Source organism: Rhinolophus sinicus, chromosome 2, assembly GCF_057876585.1.
Source record: "Rhinolophus sinicus isolate RSI-liver-muscle chromosome 2, RSI-T2T, whole genome shotgun sequence".
Taxonomy (NCBI): Eukaryota; Metazoa; Chordata; class Mammalia; order Chiroptera; family Rhinolophidae; genus Rhinolophus; species Rhinolophus sinicus.
The window spans coordinates 102790773-102810797 of NC_142502.1; the positions used below are offsets into that span (position 1 = coordinate 102790773).

General features: G+C 42.7%; 1 protein-coding gene across 1 annotated transcript in view; it reads right to left on the bottom strand.

Moving 5' to 3' along the window:
- Positions 1–12955, bottom strand: part of RAB44 (RAB44, member RAS oncogene family) — a 31586-nt gene extending 18631 nt beyond the window's left edge. The window contains exons 1-3 of the mRNA XM_019738647.3: positions 12857–12955; positions 8111–8328; positions 96–207 (exon numbers count right to left, since the gene is read on the bottom strand). Of these exons, the coding sequence (XP_019594206.3) occupies positions 96–207; positions 8111–8317 (319 nt within the window). The 5' untranslated portion in view covers positions 8318–8328; positions 12857–12955. The remainder of the gene's footprint in view (positions 1–95; positions 208–8110; positions 8329–12856) is intronic.
- Between the last annotated feature and the right edge of the window lie 7070 nt (positions 12956–20025).

Here is a 20025-nt window from a genome sequence, read left to right on the forward strand (position 1 = left end):
GTCACTGTTGCCCTTCCTGTCAGCCCAGCCTCGCCCCGTGCTGGGCAGACTGGCTGTGCAGTAAGTCCCCAGGGGCCCTCCCAGGACAGACATACTGAGCCCAGAGCTGAATTCTTCAAGGGAGAGGCGACCCTTCCGCTCCATATCCACCCAGTCAAAGATCATCTCTGGCTCCTCCTCACCGACCAGGAAGCTGAACTTGGCCATCTGTAAGGAAGGGGGAAGTTGAGTGCTATTCCCACTGGGGAAGGCTCTGAGCCACCCTCAAAAAGGGGATGTTTGTCTTCAGCCATGCCCACGTCCCCTCTCCCCCATTTTGAAGTCCCACGCCTAACCTGACCCACGGCCTACCCTTGAGACTTCCAGCCCCCATGCAAGACAGCCCTCTCAGCAGAGCCTTGAACTTCTCCACACCTGTTTCCTTTCTCCATCCAACATTCATCTGTTCTGAGTCTTATCCCTTTAGGACCCTAATAGAGGACAGTAGCCAATCCTTCCCAGAATGTGTTTATCAGTGTCCAAAAATTATCTGGAACTTGAAAATAAGTCCAGGGGCGGCCGGATGGCTCAGTTGGTTAGAGTGTGAGCTCTGAACAGCAAGGTTGCCGGTTCAATTCCCACATGGGATGGTGGGCTGCGCCCCCTGCAACTACAGATTAAAAACAGTGACTAGACTTGGAGCTGAGCTGTGCCCTCCACAACTAGATTGAAGGACAACAACTTGGAGCTGATGGACCCTGGAGAAAGACACTGTTCCCCAATATTCCCAAATAAAAATTAAAAAAATAATAAAAATTTAAAAATAAGTCCAAAAGGTGCACAGCACTTCCTTTCAGTATTCGACAGAAGCAAAAGCCACCTCAGCATCTTCTAGACTATAGAATTGCGAATACGAGTAATTCATCTCATGGGACTGATGAAATGTCCATGTTAAATGAAGTCATAGGTTAACTTACAGATTTTGTCCAGGAGAAATGTAAATTGTTTTTGTCTGTTGGAACAGGCAACCCCAAAGATTTATGGCCTGTTGGACATTAATCAGCTTTTAAAAATCTAACTCAGCAATCTGATTTTGACATTTCTTTGTTAAATTACCTCGCTTTTAAAATGCTTTCGATCACTCATAATAAAAATTTCAATATGTATTCATTTTATTTTCGCCTAAGGGTCATGATTTACCTTGTTGGAAATGAACAGTTTGAGAAGTTCCATGGAGATGCTCCAAGGGATTCTGCGTCAGAATCAAATAAACTGCACTGTTGGAAAAGTGCCCCCATGGGCTCCGTAAGTCCAGGCACTTTCTTGGCACGTGTGATAGAACTTTCAGTTTGCTGATTCTGTTTCTCTAGTTTCCTTCTTTCTTTAATTATTTTTTTTTCCTTTTCCTTTTTGCTATATTTGTGTTTTTGCTTTTGGTGGCAGCAATGATGGGGAATTCAATTTTATGGACTGACCATTCAGTGATCTCTTTGCCACACATGACGGACCCCTAGTGTCAGTTGGTTACAAGACAATAGAAAATCTGACTTGCTAATCTTTCGTTGGTGGTGGCGGTGTTTGTTTTTCTACATGTGACCTCAAATCAGTCAGGAATTTTGTACCTACTGGGAAGGAGAACAGCTCTGTGAGATCTGGACTGCTGAGTTTTTGTGCTGCTGTGTTGACTCTTGACCTAAAGTTGAAGTTGTAGAAATGAAGCCAGACATTCTCTATGTCAGTGCGTCTACGTGTCTGTAATTCAGAAAAGCTTTTAATTTCATTGTGAGTGTGAAATCTTTTTCTACAGCTGAAGGTTATTAGTAACTTAGAGTCCTATGTCTCTTCCAGGGGTTCTGTGTTCGTTGGTTTGTAGGGACAAATAAGTGCTTATATAAATCTAATGTTTCCCGAAGTCACAGAAAATAAAGAAACTGAACTTCTAATGCTTTAAAGGTGCTAAACGTTTTTTAAAAATCCCTCTTACAAGAAATTGTTTGCTCAGAAAACTTTTAAGGAGCCAGGTTCATATAATTAAGGTGAATCTTTGGACAAATTAGATCGGTTTAATAATTTTGGTTTGCAAGACACACATAATAGTTATCTGTGTTTTCTCTGCTTTATATTTAGTATGATACAAGTATACATTTTATTTTTCATAAGACTTGGATCTGTTTTTTGTGAAGAAATTAGTTAATCTGAATATCCTACACTTCTTATTTTGTCTTACTGATCAAATAAACCAATGTTATCTGCACATAATGCTTAAGATTATAAAAATGTAAATTTGTGTTCAACTATATTGATTAGTTATTCTAACAAACATTATATCAACAGTACTTATACTTTGGAGTGTGTCACCTTAAACAGTTTCCAAGATCCTTAATAATTTGAAAAACCTGAATTAATATTAAATTAAGAACATTTTAATACTGAAACCTTGATTGCTAAGCATAATTTTAAGTTTATGTCGTTTTACTTTCACATGCTGGAGAGCAGCTATATCTTTGGGTCATGTTAATGAGTGAATTCATTTTTGGCACTTTAAATAGTTATGGAGGGGAAAGCAGGGACTCGTAGATATTTGTATACCCATGTTCATAGCAGCAACATTCACAACAGCTAAAAGATGGAAGCACTCAAATGTCCATCAAGGGATGCATGGATACATGAAATATGGTACATACATACGATGGAATATTATCCAGCCTTAGATAGGAAGGAAATTCTGACACATACCACAATATGGATGAATCTGGAGAACATCACGCTAAGTGAAGTAAGTCAATTGCAAAAAGACAAATAGTATATGATTCCACTTATATGAGGGAACTAAAGTAGTCAAATCATAGAAACAGAAAGTAAAATCGGGGTGTCCAGGGCTAGGGAAATAGGAGAATGAGAGTTACTGTTTAATGGGTACAGAGTTTCAGTTTGGGAAAATGAAGAAGTTCTGAAGATGGATGGTGGTGATAGTTGCACAACAATGTGAATTACTTAATATCACTGGACTCCACACATAAAAATGGTTAAAGCAGTAAATTTCATGTTAGGTATGTTTTATCACAATTTTTAAAAAAGTTATGCAAGGAATATGTGTGATTGTAGAAAGTCATGTCATCTGTCCTTGTGAGCTTTACTAGTCTACTAAAATGCTTAATATAAGTCAGTTATTTATTCCCCAGTTCTTCTGTGAAATAGAGGTTAATTACTTTGGTTAAAAATTATAATTACTACAGGTGTTTGAGATATACTGGGAATAATAGTGACAGAGAAATACATTGTGTCTACAATGAAAGTGGGGTGTGTTGTTGCTTTCCAAGGGATAAGGAAGAGGCTTTGTCTTAAAGTGTCTGGTTGTTCCAGAACATGAAAAATATAAAAAGGCAAAACCTGAATAGATATAGAAAATTGTAAAGGGTTTGCTGAAAGGAAATCTTATTTGCCTTGACTTATAATACCTGAGTCTGAAAATGAGCTATGAAATATGCTAGCATTTTGCCAAATTTGCTCAATTTTGATGGGTTTAAAAATAAATTAAATTAAAAAAAATAATAAATAAATAAATAAATTAAAAACAAAACTTGTGAAACTTTTACTGCCACGTGTTACAGTTAATGCAAAACTAGAATTGGGCTCCATCTTGATTAAAATGATAAATTGGTTTTAGAGCTCTTAGCAAGGGTTAAAAAGAAATCACTATTTATCTTCTGTGTAAGTTGCCCAGATAACTGATTCCATATCTCAACAGAATAATTTTCTCTACTATGTTTTGGCTTTATCATGTTCTAATTTTTTAAAAACAAAAATCTAAGGTAACTTTCTTATGAAAGAGCTAAATATCCTTGCAGTTGTGTTACCTTCTTATTTATTTCAAAATGTTTTATTTTATTGTCACTTTGATTAAATAGGTAACCAAGTACTATTTCTCTGATAGCTCTTTTCATTTTGCTCCCCAAAATCAGATCCTAAATTTAGAAAAAAACTTCAGGATATCTTTCTCTATATTTATTAACTACTTTACCACTATTATAAGAGCATCATGGGCAAGAAATAACAAGCGTTGGCGAGGGTGTGGAGAAAAGGGAACCCTCATGCACTATTGGTGGGAATGTAAATTGGTGTAGCCACTGTGGAAAACAGTATGGAGGTTCCTCAAAAAATTAAAAATAGAATTGCCATATGATCTAGCAATTCTACTTCTGGGAATTTAGCTGAAGAAAATGGAAACACTAATTCAAAAAGACATATGCAACCCAATGTTCACTGCAGCATTATTTACAACAGACAAGTTATGGATGCAACCTAGCTGTCTATCTATGGATGAATGGGTAAAGAAGATGTGGTACATATATACAATGGACTATTATTCAGCCATAAAAAAGAATGAAATCTTGCCAATTGCAACAACATGGATGGAACTTGAGGGCATTCTGCTAAGTGAAAGAAGTCAGACAGAAAAAGGTAAATACCATAGGATCTCACTTATATGTGGAATCTAAAAACAACAATAATTTTTTTAAAAATCCCACACTCATGGATCTAGAGAACAGATTGGTGGTTGCTTGAGGTGGAGGGTGGGTAGTGGGCTAAATGGGTGAAGGGAGTTAAAAGGTACAAATTTCCAGTTATAACATGAATGTCATGGGATGTAATGTACAGCATTATGATTATAGTTAATAATACTGTATTGCTTATTTGAAAGTAGCTAGGAGAGTAGATCTTGAAAATTCTTATCACAAGAAAAAAAATGTTTGTACCTTTATGGTGACTGATGGTAACTGGACTTATTGTGGTGATCATTTTGCAACATATGCAAATATCAAATCATAATGTTGTACACCTGAAACTAATATAATGCTATGTCAATTATACCTCAATTAGAAAAAAACATTAAAAATCAAAAATTATAAAGAAATTCTTACTTCAAATCCTTGATGCTGAAATATTTCTAATGTCCTTTTGGACAACTTATAAGGTATTTTAAAAGTTCATTGAGATTTATTAATACAGTTGTGTTTAATATCTGCTCCTAAAATATAATAAGCTGATCATTATCAATAAAGAAAAATGTAATATTTGTTGTACGTAGAAGAAAATAAAAACTGAGGCTTTCACCTGTAACAAAATCTGATATTAAATATGGCTTGGGTGCAAAAAAGAAGAGCATCATGGGAAGAACTGTCAAATCAGAAGAGATGTCCAGCCTTTCCTAGGCTAAGCTTACACAGGTAAAATGCTATAAATATCACTATTTCAGAAGTTGCATGCCTTATGGGAAGGCCCTGGAAATTTCTCAATGCCTTTGCTATCCATAATATGTTATCTTCAGGGCAAATACTGGTGAAACCCTCATGAAATAGTTATGTACTGTATCCCAAGAGAGAACTTTACTCTCTTCCACTCTGATATTATTGGTTACTGTAATAAATAGCCACAGCCTTTCAGTGTCGTTACTAAATAAGTTTCTCCTTTCCTACCCTTGCCTGCAGGCTCAGTTAAAAGCTGCAGGCCACAGTTTGTGTCTTCCACAAAGGACAGACTCAAAGTCTTGTAGGAAAGAACTGCACCAGGTTCTCTGAACAACTGATGTTTCACTTGGGAGGATGCCCAGCTGACATTAGCCAACCTTTAGACTGAGCTAGCGGGCTGACAATTTCTAGGACTCTTTTGAGTCCAGAAGCAGCCCGCTCACCCACGATCCAGCAGAACAAGAATTCCAGGGAACTGAATGAATGATTCAAGGAAATCTAGCTGTGGTTATTTGTTAGGAATATATTTGGTGTTATTTTTATTGGTCTATTTTTATAGATCTATAAGAAAGTTCTTTTTCTGTCTTCTTGAGCTCTCTCTAATCTTCAGTTTAGTAGATTATTGCTTTCGTAAACTGACATTAAACATATTAAATGGTATCTGTATCTCACTGACCCCCTCCTGATTCAAAAACTAATACTTTTACTGAATCTCCTTATTTTCCATGGCAATGTAGTTATTTACACAGGTTCAGTAAAAATCTTTTATGCTAGGATATAGTTAGATAAATCAGTTTTGCAACTGTAGTGTCATACTGGACAATAGTTCTCATTTAATCAGGTGTAAAAAGTCTACTCTAAGGGATACCCAGGGAGCCAATGTCTGCAAAGTCCTCCTAGGAACCAGGTGATAAGGAAAGCCATTTCTGGGCAGGAGAGGGATCCTAGAAAAACTGGGAACCTCAAGAAGAAAGGAAGTCCTTCACATTGATAGGGGCTACAGGTGAAAGTTGGTCGAGAGAGAGTCTTGGGTAGGTTTCCTTGCTTTAGAATACCATGTTTTCCTGAAACTAAGACCTAACTTGAAAATAATCGCTAGCATGATTTTAAAAATGACATCCCTTGAACATAAGCCCTAATGCATCTTTTGGAGCAAAAGTTAATATAAGATCCAGTCTTATTTTTGGGGAAACACAGTAGAAGTAGGGAGGTCAACTGATCACCATCGGCCCAAGACTTGTCCAGTTTTAGCCCTGAAAGTGCCACATCCCAGCTACCCCTCCAGTCCCAGGCAAATTGAGACAGATGGTCCCTTTAGATAGAAGAGTAAATAACAGAGATTTTAAAAGTACAACCTAGGATTCCATATGAAAACTCTGGACAGAAGCTAAAATGGCTCAATGTATCAAAAGCCTAGATTTTCAGAGCAAACTCGAGGAGGCCCAGGCTTCATTTCCACCCTTGCTGTGCCTATGGAAATAATCAAGCCAAATCTGATAAGACCAGCCTTTTTCATATCAAGAAGAAAGTGTGGAGATTATGATCCTAGAAATATTATCTGAAATTTGAAAATAAGGCAAAAAGGTATAGACTAGAACAATACATTTAATTCATCTCACTGTTTACCTTTAATTAAGAGTCCCAGACTTGGGCCAGCCCGGTGGCTCAGGTGGAGGTCGCTGGTTCGATTCCCACGTGAGCCAGTGAGCTGTGCCCTCTATAGCTAAGATTCTGAACAACAGCTTGAGAGCTGGGCTGCCCTGGAGAGCTGGGCGTGGGTTGCTGTGAGCCACCGACATTGACCAGAGACCAACTGCCCCTCCTGGGGGGAGCGCAAGGCTCATAACACCAGCATGGGCTAGGGAGCTGTGTCCTACACAACTAGACTGAGAAACAACGGCTTGAACCAGAGTGGGGGAGGGGAGGGGAGGTGAAAGAAGGGGGCGGGGGAAAAAAGTCCCAAACTTACTGAAGTTACTTGTTAACTTGAAGATTTGTGTCCAGGAGAGATGAAAATAATTTTATCTAGCAGAACAGATAACTCCAAAGGTTTATGGCCTGTTGGACATCAGCAATTTTAAAAATTGAACTCAGCAATCTTATCTTAACACTCTTCTGTCAAATTGCCTATAAATATCCTAACCTCTCAAATGCCCTTTGAACCCATCATACATCTTACTGGTTCCCTCATTAACTAATACAATAATTAATTAGGTAAGACCTTTGATTAGTGTTGATTTTGTATTTACTTGAAAGTCTCCTTTTTTTTTTACCCTTTAGAAAATTATATTTTAACATCAGCCATTCATACTTTGTTGTGGGCCTGAGGCTGGAATATAGAAAAGGTCAGTTTTGATGAGGGAAGCACCAAGTCTGGAGCTTGAAGCAGTATCAGGAGGAGACAGCAGGCCCGGTGAGACTCTAACAATCCACATAGGCCCCTTTGCAGGGAATGAGGAAAAAACAAAGAAAAATCAGACAGTCTGGTCTAGGACACAGCCTAAGACTCCTTATCAGGACACACAACCATGACTGATCTTATGTTTCACTGAAGTTTATAGCCATTGATATGGTTTGGTTTCCAGGACTCTAACTGCTCCCCAAGATTTTCCTGTTCACTGGGCCTGAAATTACATCATTTGCAAGTTACTTCTTGGACTGAAAGCCTTTTCCTTTGTTAAAATGTTAATGGCTCTGGAAGAGAGGACCACATAAAGTTGTATCAGTCATTTACACGTTAGTATAAACAAATTCCTCACCTTTTCTGAAATCAAAGTTTGAAAGAAAGGGGAAAGAGCAGGCAAGCCCCACCTTCCTGGGATGGGAAGTCTTAGGAGGCTGCAGAAAATGGGTTCAGGGGTAAGATGGGGTCTTGGACTCACCGCCAGGTCCTCACGGGTGACAAAGCCCCTCTCCTGGGCACCAGAGTCCTGAAAGAAGCCCTGAAGCTCTGCAGAAGCCTGGGAGGACCAGGAATCTGGCTCTGCAGCCACAGGAGCATCCTGGCCATCAGCAGGCTCTCGTGTCTGCCGCCGGCGGCTGGAGCCCAGCTTCCGGCCTTTTCGGGTCACTCTCAGTCCAGTCTCCATGTTGCTTTTGCCTGGAGATGAAGCATGGTGAGAAGCACTAGGCTGCTGTACAGTCAGTGACTGTTGAGAACCCTCCCATGGCTCCTTATTACCCCTGGAGAAAACCCACCATGGATTTTCCAATTGGATCCCCACTGGCCTCTCTGACCTCATGCCACCCCTCACCCCATGGCCTCTAGCAGATCCCACTCAGGCCCTTTGCCCTTTCTGTTCCCTCTGCCTGGAACGCTCTTCCCCAACTTATCCACATGCCCTCATCTTCTTCAGATCTCTGCTCAACTGTCCAAAGTCTTCTCTGGCTGTTACGTAAAAGAGCCCCTGTTCTATTTTTTGACTCGGGGGTGGTTACATAGGGTCGTCCAGAATCACATTGTCTGAAGGACCAGAAATAGCTTGCTGAGCCCTGTCTCCTGTTCCTCTGAGCTCATTTTCTCAGATCCCACCTTCTGGGAGGGGATTCCTTCACAGTTGACTCTTCCCTCTCTCAGTTTCGCCTCTTTTCCTCCTCAACACCATTTCTCTACTCCTTTGGCACACACACCAAGGAATCAGTAGCTCCCCCACATGGCTCTTATGGCCTTACATGACATGCCCCTTCTTCATTCCCTCACCCCCACACCCCACGGTCCACGTCAATCCTTCTGAGCCACTTGCCATTCCCAGAATGCCAGATTCCCACCCACCCTTCCTCCCTTTGCCCCAACCTCCCTGACTCTCTTATCCCCTCACCTAGCTGATATCTCTTCCTTCCTCAGCTTAGAGGCCACCTCCTCCAAGAAGCCTTCCCTGCTGCCACTCCCCACACTTCAAGTAAGGTTCAGTGCCTCCTTGTCTGTGGTCCCATGATGGCCTGGGGTCCCCCATGGATGTCACTGTGCACCTTGGTCCACACTGCTCCCAGCTCCTTAGCACATAGTAGGTGCTCAAGTAAGGGTTGTCCAATTCATTAATTAAGGTCCTTTCATCTGTTGTTGAAGGTCTTAGGTCAGTCATTCAATTAATAAAGATTTTGATGGATAAGAATTTGCCCAGGTGAAGCCCCAGGGCAGGAGAAAGGGAAGCTGGAATTTGGAAGGGGTAGAGTCGGGGCCCGTCCTGAGAGGAATAAATCTGGGTACACAAAACTATGGGGTGGGAGGGGCTAGGCAGCTTCCTATGGGCCATGGGACTTGAGCTCTAAAGGAGGCGGGCAGGATTTAGAAGCAGTGAGCAGCATGTGCACCCCTTCTGGGCTTCCTTGGATGGGGCCAAAGGTCACAGACAGGCTGAGTGGAAGGGTCAGGGAGCTCTGCTTCAGGGATGATGGTGTCACTCCAGTGGACTGGAGACACTGGTCCGGCCTCCCCTTGGGCAAATTCCTCACACTGGTTGCATAGGACTTGGATGAAGCAATTCCTCGCCCCGGGGAGGCCCCCAAACTTTAAAGTTAAGTAGAGTCTCTCCTCTCCATTTATTTATTTCCATCGCTCTGGCTCTTTGTCTCTCACTCTTGGGCCCTTCAACGTCTGTTTCGGATGCAGTTTTCAGATCATAGATGTAAAACTGCAATGGTGTGTTGGAGCCAGATCTTAGGGGCTCTTGGAACCAATTGTGCGCATCTCTTCCTAACTCAGCGGCTTGCAATCAGCCACTTGCAATCAGTATTTACTCCATGCGAACTGGCAAATGCTACAAATCAGGGATTTTTTTCTTCCCAAAGAACAGTTACCAGCATGCCTCTTCTGAGAAGACTTCCTTCTGCCCAACCCCTTCCCCAGATCTAGCATGCACTTAAGTGACAAGCATTTACTGAGCACCAACTGAATGCCAGCAGAGTGGTAAGCAGTCATGCCACGATGCAGGTGGTTCCCTTGGGTGAATTAGGAAAAGGTGCCCCTTCCTCCTGGCAGTTCGTCCCATGGATGTGGAAAAGGAGACCCAAGAAACGAGGTGACTTCCAGTCACAGTGCTCTGGAGTCAGACGGACTCTGCCTCTCCCAGTCCTGCCACTCACTAGTCATGAGACCTGGAGAAGCCGTTTAACATCTCTGTGCCTCAGTTTCCTCACTGGACCATGAGACCACAAGGTTGTGGTGAGGATTAGATAAGATAATTAAAGTTGAAACGCCACCTCGCATTCTGACTTTACTTTCTCTTAGCATTTGTCATCTTCCCAGAATAGTCTTTTATTCAATTATTTTGTAAATTTTCCATCTCCTCTTACTGAAATATAAGCCTCATGTGAGTCGGAAGTTCACTCTTTTGTTCACTGCTCTATCCCAAATGCTTAGAACAGTGCCTCACATACAATAAGCACTCAGCAAACATTTATTGAATCTATAATCAATGTAAGTCACTCACAGCCATGCCCAGCACATAGTGACGGCTGGATAAAGGTGGCAATGACAGTGGTGATGATGACATGGATGAGGGTGAAATTTCATTTGAGCCCCATACAAGCCAGGTACTGTACAGATACGATTTATCCCCACTTGACAGATGAGAAAACTGAGGAAGGGAGGCTCTGAGACTCAGAGACCTGCCCAAGCCATGAAGTCGGTAGGAGAGCCAGCAGCAGCTCCACTCCCCTGGTTTGTCACAGGAGGGACTTCCCTCCAAACCACTTCCTGGAGAGGTACCTCCTTGATGGGCAGAAGGCCCCTCTGTGGATCACCGATAGAGCAGACTGTGGGTGGGACAAGTGCTTCGTGGAGCAGGGCGGAGTGGGCAGGCTTTGCTCAGGGTGGTGAGACTTGGAAACGCAAGTGTCACATGCATTTCCGTTGATGGAGATAACACATGTGAAGCAACAAGATATGATTCTCACTGCGGAAGCTTCTAGAAACAAAGTACTGGGGGAAGAGTCTACTGTGATATGGATACCACAACGCTGAGTCTGTCAGGCTCCCACAAGTCAAGGAAATTAGAATCCTGAAATAAATTCCCTGTGACCATATCCCAAGACATAGGATGTTTTTAATATCCCTCCCAGCGAGTTCCTACTATGTTTCCCCGAAAATAAGACCTAGCCGTACAATCAACTCTAATGCATCTTTTGGAGCAAAAATTAATATAAGACCTGGTATTATATTATTATATTATATTATATTATATTATATTATATTATATTATATTATATTATATTATATTATATTATATTCCCGGTCTTATATTATAGTAAAATAAGACTGGGTCTGATATTAATTTTTGCTCCAAAAGACGCATTCGAGCTGATTGTCCAGCTAGGTCTTGTTTTCGGTGAAACACGGTAGTTGCAGCACATCCACAGCCCATTTTCAGCAGTCCCCTGACATTTTATAAAAAGGAAGCACCCAGCACCCATTCTGCCTCGGCCCTCATGTCAGCCCTCTGAGCCAGCCCATGGGGGGAGGCACTCAGCGGCTCCCTTTCTGCCTGTCAGGAGGCCTGGGGCAGAAAAGCAGCAGGTGTCCTGCAGCCACCTCAAAGTACCTGTCACCATCAGTCAGAGGCAGTGTACTCCCCCCTCACAACCTTACAACACATTCTGAAAACAGTCTGTGCCCCCTTCACGGCCAGGCGTGGCCATTCAGAGACAGAGGGGACATCCTTCAGTGAATCCTCTCACAGGTGTACATGTGTACGCACATACCCTCTCTCTCAGCCAGCTTCACTCAGCCAGCCATCACCACCACTCCCTCATGGTCGGCTCTCTCACAGTTGGACACGACCACCCTCACAGACGTTGGCGTGTACGGAGGTCTCTGCCCACTCATTCACTCAGAATAACACTCCTCACAGCCAGCCAGCAGGGGCACCCCTCGGTCAGCAGCCCCTCCTCTGCCACATTCCCCAGACTGGATCATAGCCGCCCCACACCCTTACCAGGAGCACCCCCCTCAGCACGACTTCCTCTCCTCACATTTCTCCCCCCAAAAATCACACAAAGTTTAAAGCCAAACTTGAAAGCAAATGAATCCCACTCCCAGGCAATCTATAGGAAAGAAACAGCTCCCTGCTATGGGGTTCCGTTAGGGGAGCAGGCTCCACAGGCTTTCAGCCAGCAAGTGGAAGCTGTACCAGAAGGATGGGGTGGGGACAGCGGCAGAATTGCAATACAGCGTCTGCAGGTGCCTTAGGGCCACCCCAATTCCATCATTCTCTCACCAAACGGGCGAGAGCTAGGTCTACTCTTCACCCTATTTACTTCAATAACTACAAATAATAGCGACAGTCACAGGACCCAAATCGCCCAACATGGTGGGCCTGAGAGACCACTTAGTGCCTTGTTCAAGTCTACTCACCCTCTCTCTTCCCCTCACTAACCTGATAAAGAAACTGAGGCTCTGAGAAGCCAGGTGACTTGCCCCAGTTCTCATGACCATTTAAGGCAGGCAATCTACTCCAGTCTCCTACCCAAGTGCCCTCCATCACCCCCATACAGAGAGCCCCAAATTCACAAGAGAAGAGGACTCAGCCTTTGTACCGTGTCATAGGAGTTGGATGGGGACCCCTACTCCCTCTCTCAGCCTCAACTCGCCAAAGAAAAAAAAAGCATCGCAGTTCCAGGGTGGCTCTCACCTCTCGAAGTCTCCAGTCGTGCATGCAGCCTGTGCCTCCCGGACCTGGTGATGAGGCAACCCCTACCCCGAGGAGCTCACGAGCTCTGGAACGGTTAACAGTCTTGTCGCTTGCTTAATTACTCTTTCCTTCCTCAGAGAGCCAATCTCCTGTGTTAATCTATGAGACTTCCTGTAGAGGCCACTGGTTATCTTGTCACAGCCTTGCCTGGTACTCCTACGGCTCCCTTACTCCCAGAATCTCGGAAAGGGAGAATTCTGGAGCTGGGCAGGAGGTCCTTCTAAATAGAGGCCCCGAGCGTGAGGTAAATTGCTCAAGGTCAGCCAGGCCTCAGAGGCAAAGTCAGAAATTGGACAGGGTGATGCCATGCCTTATCCCAGCCAGAGTCTTGATGGGCACAGTTATGGCTAAAGCTGGGTGCAAACCTGCACACCATGCCTCACCTCCAATCCTCACTCTCTGGCACTGTCTGCAGAGTGTCTGACAGTGTCTGGGGGAGGCTTAGAGGATAGTCTAACCTAACACCAAAATATACTATACAGCTACAACTATCAGAACAGAGTGGTACTGGAGCATGAATAAAAATGGATAAATCAATGGTTGAGAATAAAGAATAGACAGGAATAAACTCAACTACATATATATGGGAATTTAGTGTATGATAAAGGTGGCATTTCAAATCAGTGATAAACATGGTTTATTCAATAAACCATTGAGAGATTGGGCTAGGTATCTGCGAAAAACAAAGCTGGATCTCTGAAATAATTCCATATGGATCAGAAGTTTAAGCATTAAAAACAAAAATCATACAATTATGTTGTTTGGGATTTACTTCAAAATAATGGAGGTAGGGCTGGCCCAGTGGCTCAGGTGGTTGGAGCTCCGTGCTCCTAACGCCGAAGGCTGCTGGTTTGATTCCCACATGGGCCAGTGGGCTCTCAACCACAAAGTTGCCAGTTCGACTCCTGCAAGGGATGGTGGGCTGCGCCCCCTGCAACTAACAACGACAACTGGACCTGGAGCTGAGCTGCGCCCTCCACAACTAAGATTGAAGACAACAACTTGACTTAGAAAAAGTCCTGGAAGTACACACTGTTCCCCAGTAAAGTTCTGTTCCCCTTCCCCAATAAAAAAATAATAAAATAATAATAATGGAGGTATAGGGGGAAGGGGTGGGGTATAGACGAAATAATACAGGCTCTGGTCCTGTTCTGACTACTGTTGAAGTTGGTGGGACAACCACTGGCTCATTCTAGTCTTCTCTTTACTTTTGTGTATGTTTGAACAAATGCCATAAGGAATCATGGGATAATTTTTAAATAATCATAGAGCAGCAAAGCCTTTTCAGGCATATCACAAAGTGTTAGAAACCATAAAGGAAAAGATTGAGACATTCAACTATGTAGAAATTTTAAAATAAAATAAAAAACGACTGAATAGCAAAAAAGAGTCACCCTTGACAAATCAAAAGGCAAACTATAAAAAAATTCACATATCAGAGAAAATAAGCTAATTTCTTCCTTATATCATGAGTTTCTACAGATTAAAAAACTAATAATGTGAGGTTTCAAACCAAGATGGTGCAGTAGGTAAACGTCGTGCTTACCTTCTCTTACAACCACATCAAAATTACAACTAATCTACAAAACAACCATTATCAAGAATCGCCTAAAATCAAACTGAACTGAAGCCCTACAACTAAAGACTTGCAGAAGTCACCTCCAGACTGATAGGAAGGGCAGAGACACGGAATGGCCTGGTCCTCCACCCATGTGTGACTATTAAAGGTCAGGAGGGATATTTTGGCTATGGAGGTCCTCCCCACCCACCAGAGGAGCCAGAGGTCTCAGCCCCACCCCAGCCCAGGGTTCCAGTGCTAGGGAGAGAAGTCCCCATAATTTCTGACTGTGAAAACCAGCGGAGATTGTGACTGAGTGAGACTAACTGAGGCTGCGCTCACAGGCGCTCCTCTTAAAGGGACAGCACACAGACTTACCCACCAACAGAATCACTGGCTCTGAGCTCCAGCGCTGGGGCAGCTCCAGCTGGAAAGGCGGCGGGAACATATGGTGGGGAACTGAGTTGTCTGAGTTGTCTGGCTTGGGATGGGTGCTGGAGAGGCGACTTTCTCCTGGATGGGGAGGTGGTGGAGGCCATTGTTTCTTTGCTGAGCCCTTCCCCTTCACCACTTGCAGATACAGGCAGCCACCATATGTGAGTCTCTGCCATTCGTTTACCACGCCCTGGTGATTCAAGACCTGGCCCCGCCCAAATTTTGGGCACACCCAAGCCACTTCCAGTGGCTTTTTTGTGCAGACCACCAGCCTTGGCTCAAGCTGCAGACTTTCCTAGGGTCTCTCAAAGGTTCGTGGAACGCAGACAAGCAGCATCTGACTTGAGCATGTCCTGTACCTCTGGCTGAGCAGCCCTAAGCTGGCACTAGCGGCAGCCGACCTTGGTTCATGGCTTGGCCTCTCAAGGCACCTCCAAGCACAGCACAGGTGGCAGACATTGGTGGATTTTTTTCTGGCTGCTGCTGGGTGGCCCCGGGTGGGGCATGGGCTGTAGCTAAACTTGACCTACAGAGGATCCCCTCCAAGGTGGTCCTGGGGCTGGTACCCCCAGTGGCCAGCTTCAAAACAAGCTGGAGCATCATCCAGCCATCTCCAAGTATGACACACCCAAGGGGCAGATTGGGCAGGCACCAGAGTCCTGCTGAGGCAGCTCCTGCACAACAACTCTTCCACTATAGTCAAAGCCAGTCCTCATAACTAGTGAGCCCTAGGGTCAGTCCCTTCCGTTGATGCGCAATTATCAACCAACGCTCAACTACAAGAGGAGGGCACACACAACCCACACAAGGGAGACACCTGGAGCGTGTGGCTCAAGTGACCAGGAAGACTGCACCACTGAGCCCCACAGAACACCTACTGCATAAGGCCACTCTATGAAGATCAGGAGACATAGCAGCCCTACCTAATACATAGAAACAAACACAGGGAGGCAGTCAAAATGGGCGGGACAAAGAAACATGCCCCAAATAAAAGAATAGAACAAAGCTCCAGAAAAAGAACTAAGCGAAATGGAGATAAACAATCTATCAGACACAGAGTTCCAAACACTGGTTATAAGGATGCTCATTGATCTCAGGGAGAACTTCAACAGAGAGATGGGAAGCATAAAAATAGAGATGGAAACCATGAACAAGAACCAGTAAGAAATAAAGGATACAATAATGGAAATGAAGAATGTATTACAGGGAATCAACAGTAGATTAGATGATGCAGAGGATCCAACCAGCGATGCAGAAGATAAGGTAGCAGAAAACACCCAAGTAGAACAGCAAAACAAAAACAGAATCTAAAAAATTGAGGAGAGTTTAAGGGGCCTCCAGGACAATATCAAGTGTACCAACATTAGCATTATAGGGGTACCAGAAGGAGAAGAGAGAGAGCAAGGAATTGAAAACCTATTTGAAGAAATAATGACAGAAAACTTCCCTAACCTGGTGAAGGAAATAGATATACAAGCCCAGAAAGCACAAAGAGTCCCAAATAAGAAGAACCCAAAGAGGCCAACACCAAGACACATCATAATTAAAATGTCAAAGGTTAAAGACAAAGAGAGAATCTTAAAAGCAGGAAGAGAAAAGTAGTTGGTTACCTGCAAGTGCGCCCCCATTGGCAGCTGGCAGCTGACTTTTCAACAGAAACTTTGCAGAGAAGAAGGGATTGGCAGGAAATATTCCAAGTGATGAAAAGCAATGACATACAAGCAAGATTACTCTACCCAGCAAGGCTATCATTTAGAATTGAAGGACAGATAAGGAGCTTCCCAGACAAGAAAAAGCTGAAGGAGTTCCTCACCACCAAACCAGTATTACAAGGAATCTTAGAAGGACTTCTTTAAGATGGGAGGGGGGATTAAGGGTGGGTAAAAGGGGAAGTGATTAAGAAGTACAAATTGGTTGTTACACAGTAGTCATGGAGATGTAGGGTACAGCATAAGAAATACAGTCAATAATATTGTAATAACTAGATATGGCGCCAAATAGGTACTAGATCCATCAGGGTGATAGATGCGAATGGGGTTGGAGGCAGGGTGAAAAAGGTGAAGGTATTTAGAAACACAAATTGGTAGTTAATATAATATGGGGAATATAATCGACAATGTTGTAAAGATCATATAAGGTGTCAGATGGGCACTGGATTTATTAGGGGGATCACTTCACAGACTGTGTCCAATGTGCTATACACCTGAAGCTGAAGTAGAATAATATTGAATGTCAACTATAACTAAATATATAGGTATATATAGTCACGGGATGTGGAGTACAACATAGGGAAGATAGTCGATGGTATCGTAACAGCTATATAAGTTGTCAGAAGGGTAGTAGCTTGGGGGGTAGGTTATCACTTTATGAGGGGTTTAAATGTCTAACTAATTACATTGCTTTGTACACCTGAAACTAAAAACAAACAAAAACAAACGAACAAACAAAAATGCATTAGAGCTATTGGCACCATATGTAAATAGACAATTCATGGGGGAAATACCAATTGCTTTCTTTTCCCTAGTAATGTGACATTTATGCTTTTACTTTATCTTTTTTTATTAAAATATAGTTGAAATACAATATATTAGCTTCAGGTGTACAACATCGCGATTCGACATTAATATTTCTTACCATGTGATTACCACGACAAGTCAAGTAACCATCTGTCACCGTACAAAGTTATTACGATATTATTGAATATATTCCCTGTGCTGTACACTACATCCTGAGACTTATTCATTTTATAGCTGGAAATTTGTATCTCCTAATCTCTTCCCCTTTATCACCCATCCCCCACCTCCCTCCCCTCTGGCAATCACCAATTTGTTCTCTGTATCTATGAGTCTGTGTTGTTTTGCTTGTTTGTTGTGCTTCAGATTCCACTGACAAGTGAAATCATACTGTATTTGTCTTTCTCTGTCTCACTTATTTCACTTAGCATAATACCCTCAAGTTCCACCCATGTTGGACAAACAGCAAGATTTCATTCTTTTTTATGGCTAAGTAATCAATTGCTTTTAAATCCATGAAAAAAAATGCTTATCTCCACTCGTAATAAAAGAAATAAAAAATAAAATTACAACGAGCTACCATTTTAAACTATTCAATTAGTAAACCTTTTTTAAAAATGCGCTGTGTTGTCAAAAATGTAGGGAAACACTTCTTCACGCTGTTGGTAAGAACATAAACTGGTACATTTTTCATGAAAAGAAATGTGATATCTATCAACCTTTAAAATGCAAAAATCTTTTTACTCAGCAATTTCACTTCTAGTCAGTTGTCCTACAGGTGATATACAAAATGACAATATAAAAGGATATTCATTACAAGACTGTCGGTAGCAGTAAAGGATTGGAAACAACCTAAATTTCCACCAACAGGGAGGTGGTTAAATAAACTCTGATAGGTCCGTACAATGGCCGACTGTGCAGCTGCGGAGAAAATGAGAAGGAGCCAGGTGGACCGATATGGAACAACCTTCACAATATACAGTTGAATGAAAAAAGCAAGGTGGAAAACAGTGAGTCTAGTATGCTTTGCATGAAAAAAAGTGTATGTGTGTAAATGCAATTTATACTATAACACATGCATCCATATATGTTTGTAAGTGCATAGACTATATCTGACAGAATATACAAGAAACTGGTAGCAGTTGGGATGGAAAAGGAGGGAGATTTTTGTTAACTTTCATTTTGTACCGTATTTATACATTACCCATTCAAACATATATTTAAGAATAATTTGTACATATTCAGAGAGAGAATGATGAAAGAAATGTGGTAAAATGATACTGTTTCGGGACTTGTTGGTGAAGAGTATGTGGGAATTGTTTTAGTATTTTTGCAACTTTTCTGTATGTCTCAAATGATTTCAAAACAAAAGAAAATTCAAAAGTAATAAATTTAATCTCTAAATAAATATATATTCTCACAACTAACCATCCTTTTATCACCTTTTTACCAATGAGCAAATTGATACTCAGAGAGTTTCTATGGCTTTATTGAACTAAATAAGGCATTCATTTTTTTTATTCGACAAATATTTATTGAGTACCTGGTATATGCCAGACAATGTGCTAGGCTCTGAGGATACAAAAGTGAAAAAAAAAATTCCATATGTAATATAACATCTGGTAGCAATAAGTGCTGTGGAGAAACGTAAAGCAGAGTGAAGAACTAGAAAGGTGGGGGTGTGTTTTAGAGGGAGTGGCCGTGAGACCCCTGTCCAACAACGTGGCATTGGAACGGAGTATGTGAGAAAAGGGATCTGGAAGGAGGGTGTTCAGGAAGAGGGAACAAACAGTGAGTGCAAAGGCCCTGAGGCAGCAGCATGCTTTGTGCACTTGAGGAACAGTGAGGAGACTAATGTGGCTAGAACAGGTAATGGAGGGAAGAGCGGAGATGAGGTCAGAGGTAACAGGCAGTGTGACCTGTAGACCATATAAGGACCTGGTTTTACAGTAAGTGAGACAGAAGTCATTTAGAGGGTGATGTGATCCAACATAGATTTTAAAAGAATCCCTCTGGCTGCTTTGACTGTGGAGAACAGGCCGTACAGAAGCAAAGACAGAAGTAGGGAGACCAGTGAGGAGGCTGTTAAAATAATCCAGACAAGAAGGGATGGCTTAGACCAGGTGGGCAGCGGTGGAGGTGGTGACGAGAGGTGACTGGACTCTGGATATATTCTGAAAGTAGGGCCAGCAGTATTTGCTGCTGGATTTGGGCAAATGCAACAAATCCAGGACCTTTTTCTCTCCAATGAGGGGCTCTCTCCACTTCTCTTTGAACGAAGTGAGGTTGGATTTTTAAGACCCAGCCCCCAGGTTCTCAAGGAAATCTCAGTTCCTTTGCCCCCTACCCCTGTCCCCACAGAGAAGGCGGGGTGGGCATGGTGTCACCCCCTCTAGGTTGGAGCCTGAGTGCCCTGGAGTGCTCAGCCTGGCCTGCCCTCTGCACCAGCCCCAGGGGAGAAACCTGCCCCTGAGACAACTAGCAGGAGAACATAACCAAGTCCTAAGAAAAAAGTTAGACCCAGGCCTTTTTGGGTACAGTGGAGCTAATTTTAAACTACAGTGTCCCTGGACTTACAAACACTGAGCTCAGAAACTGCATTT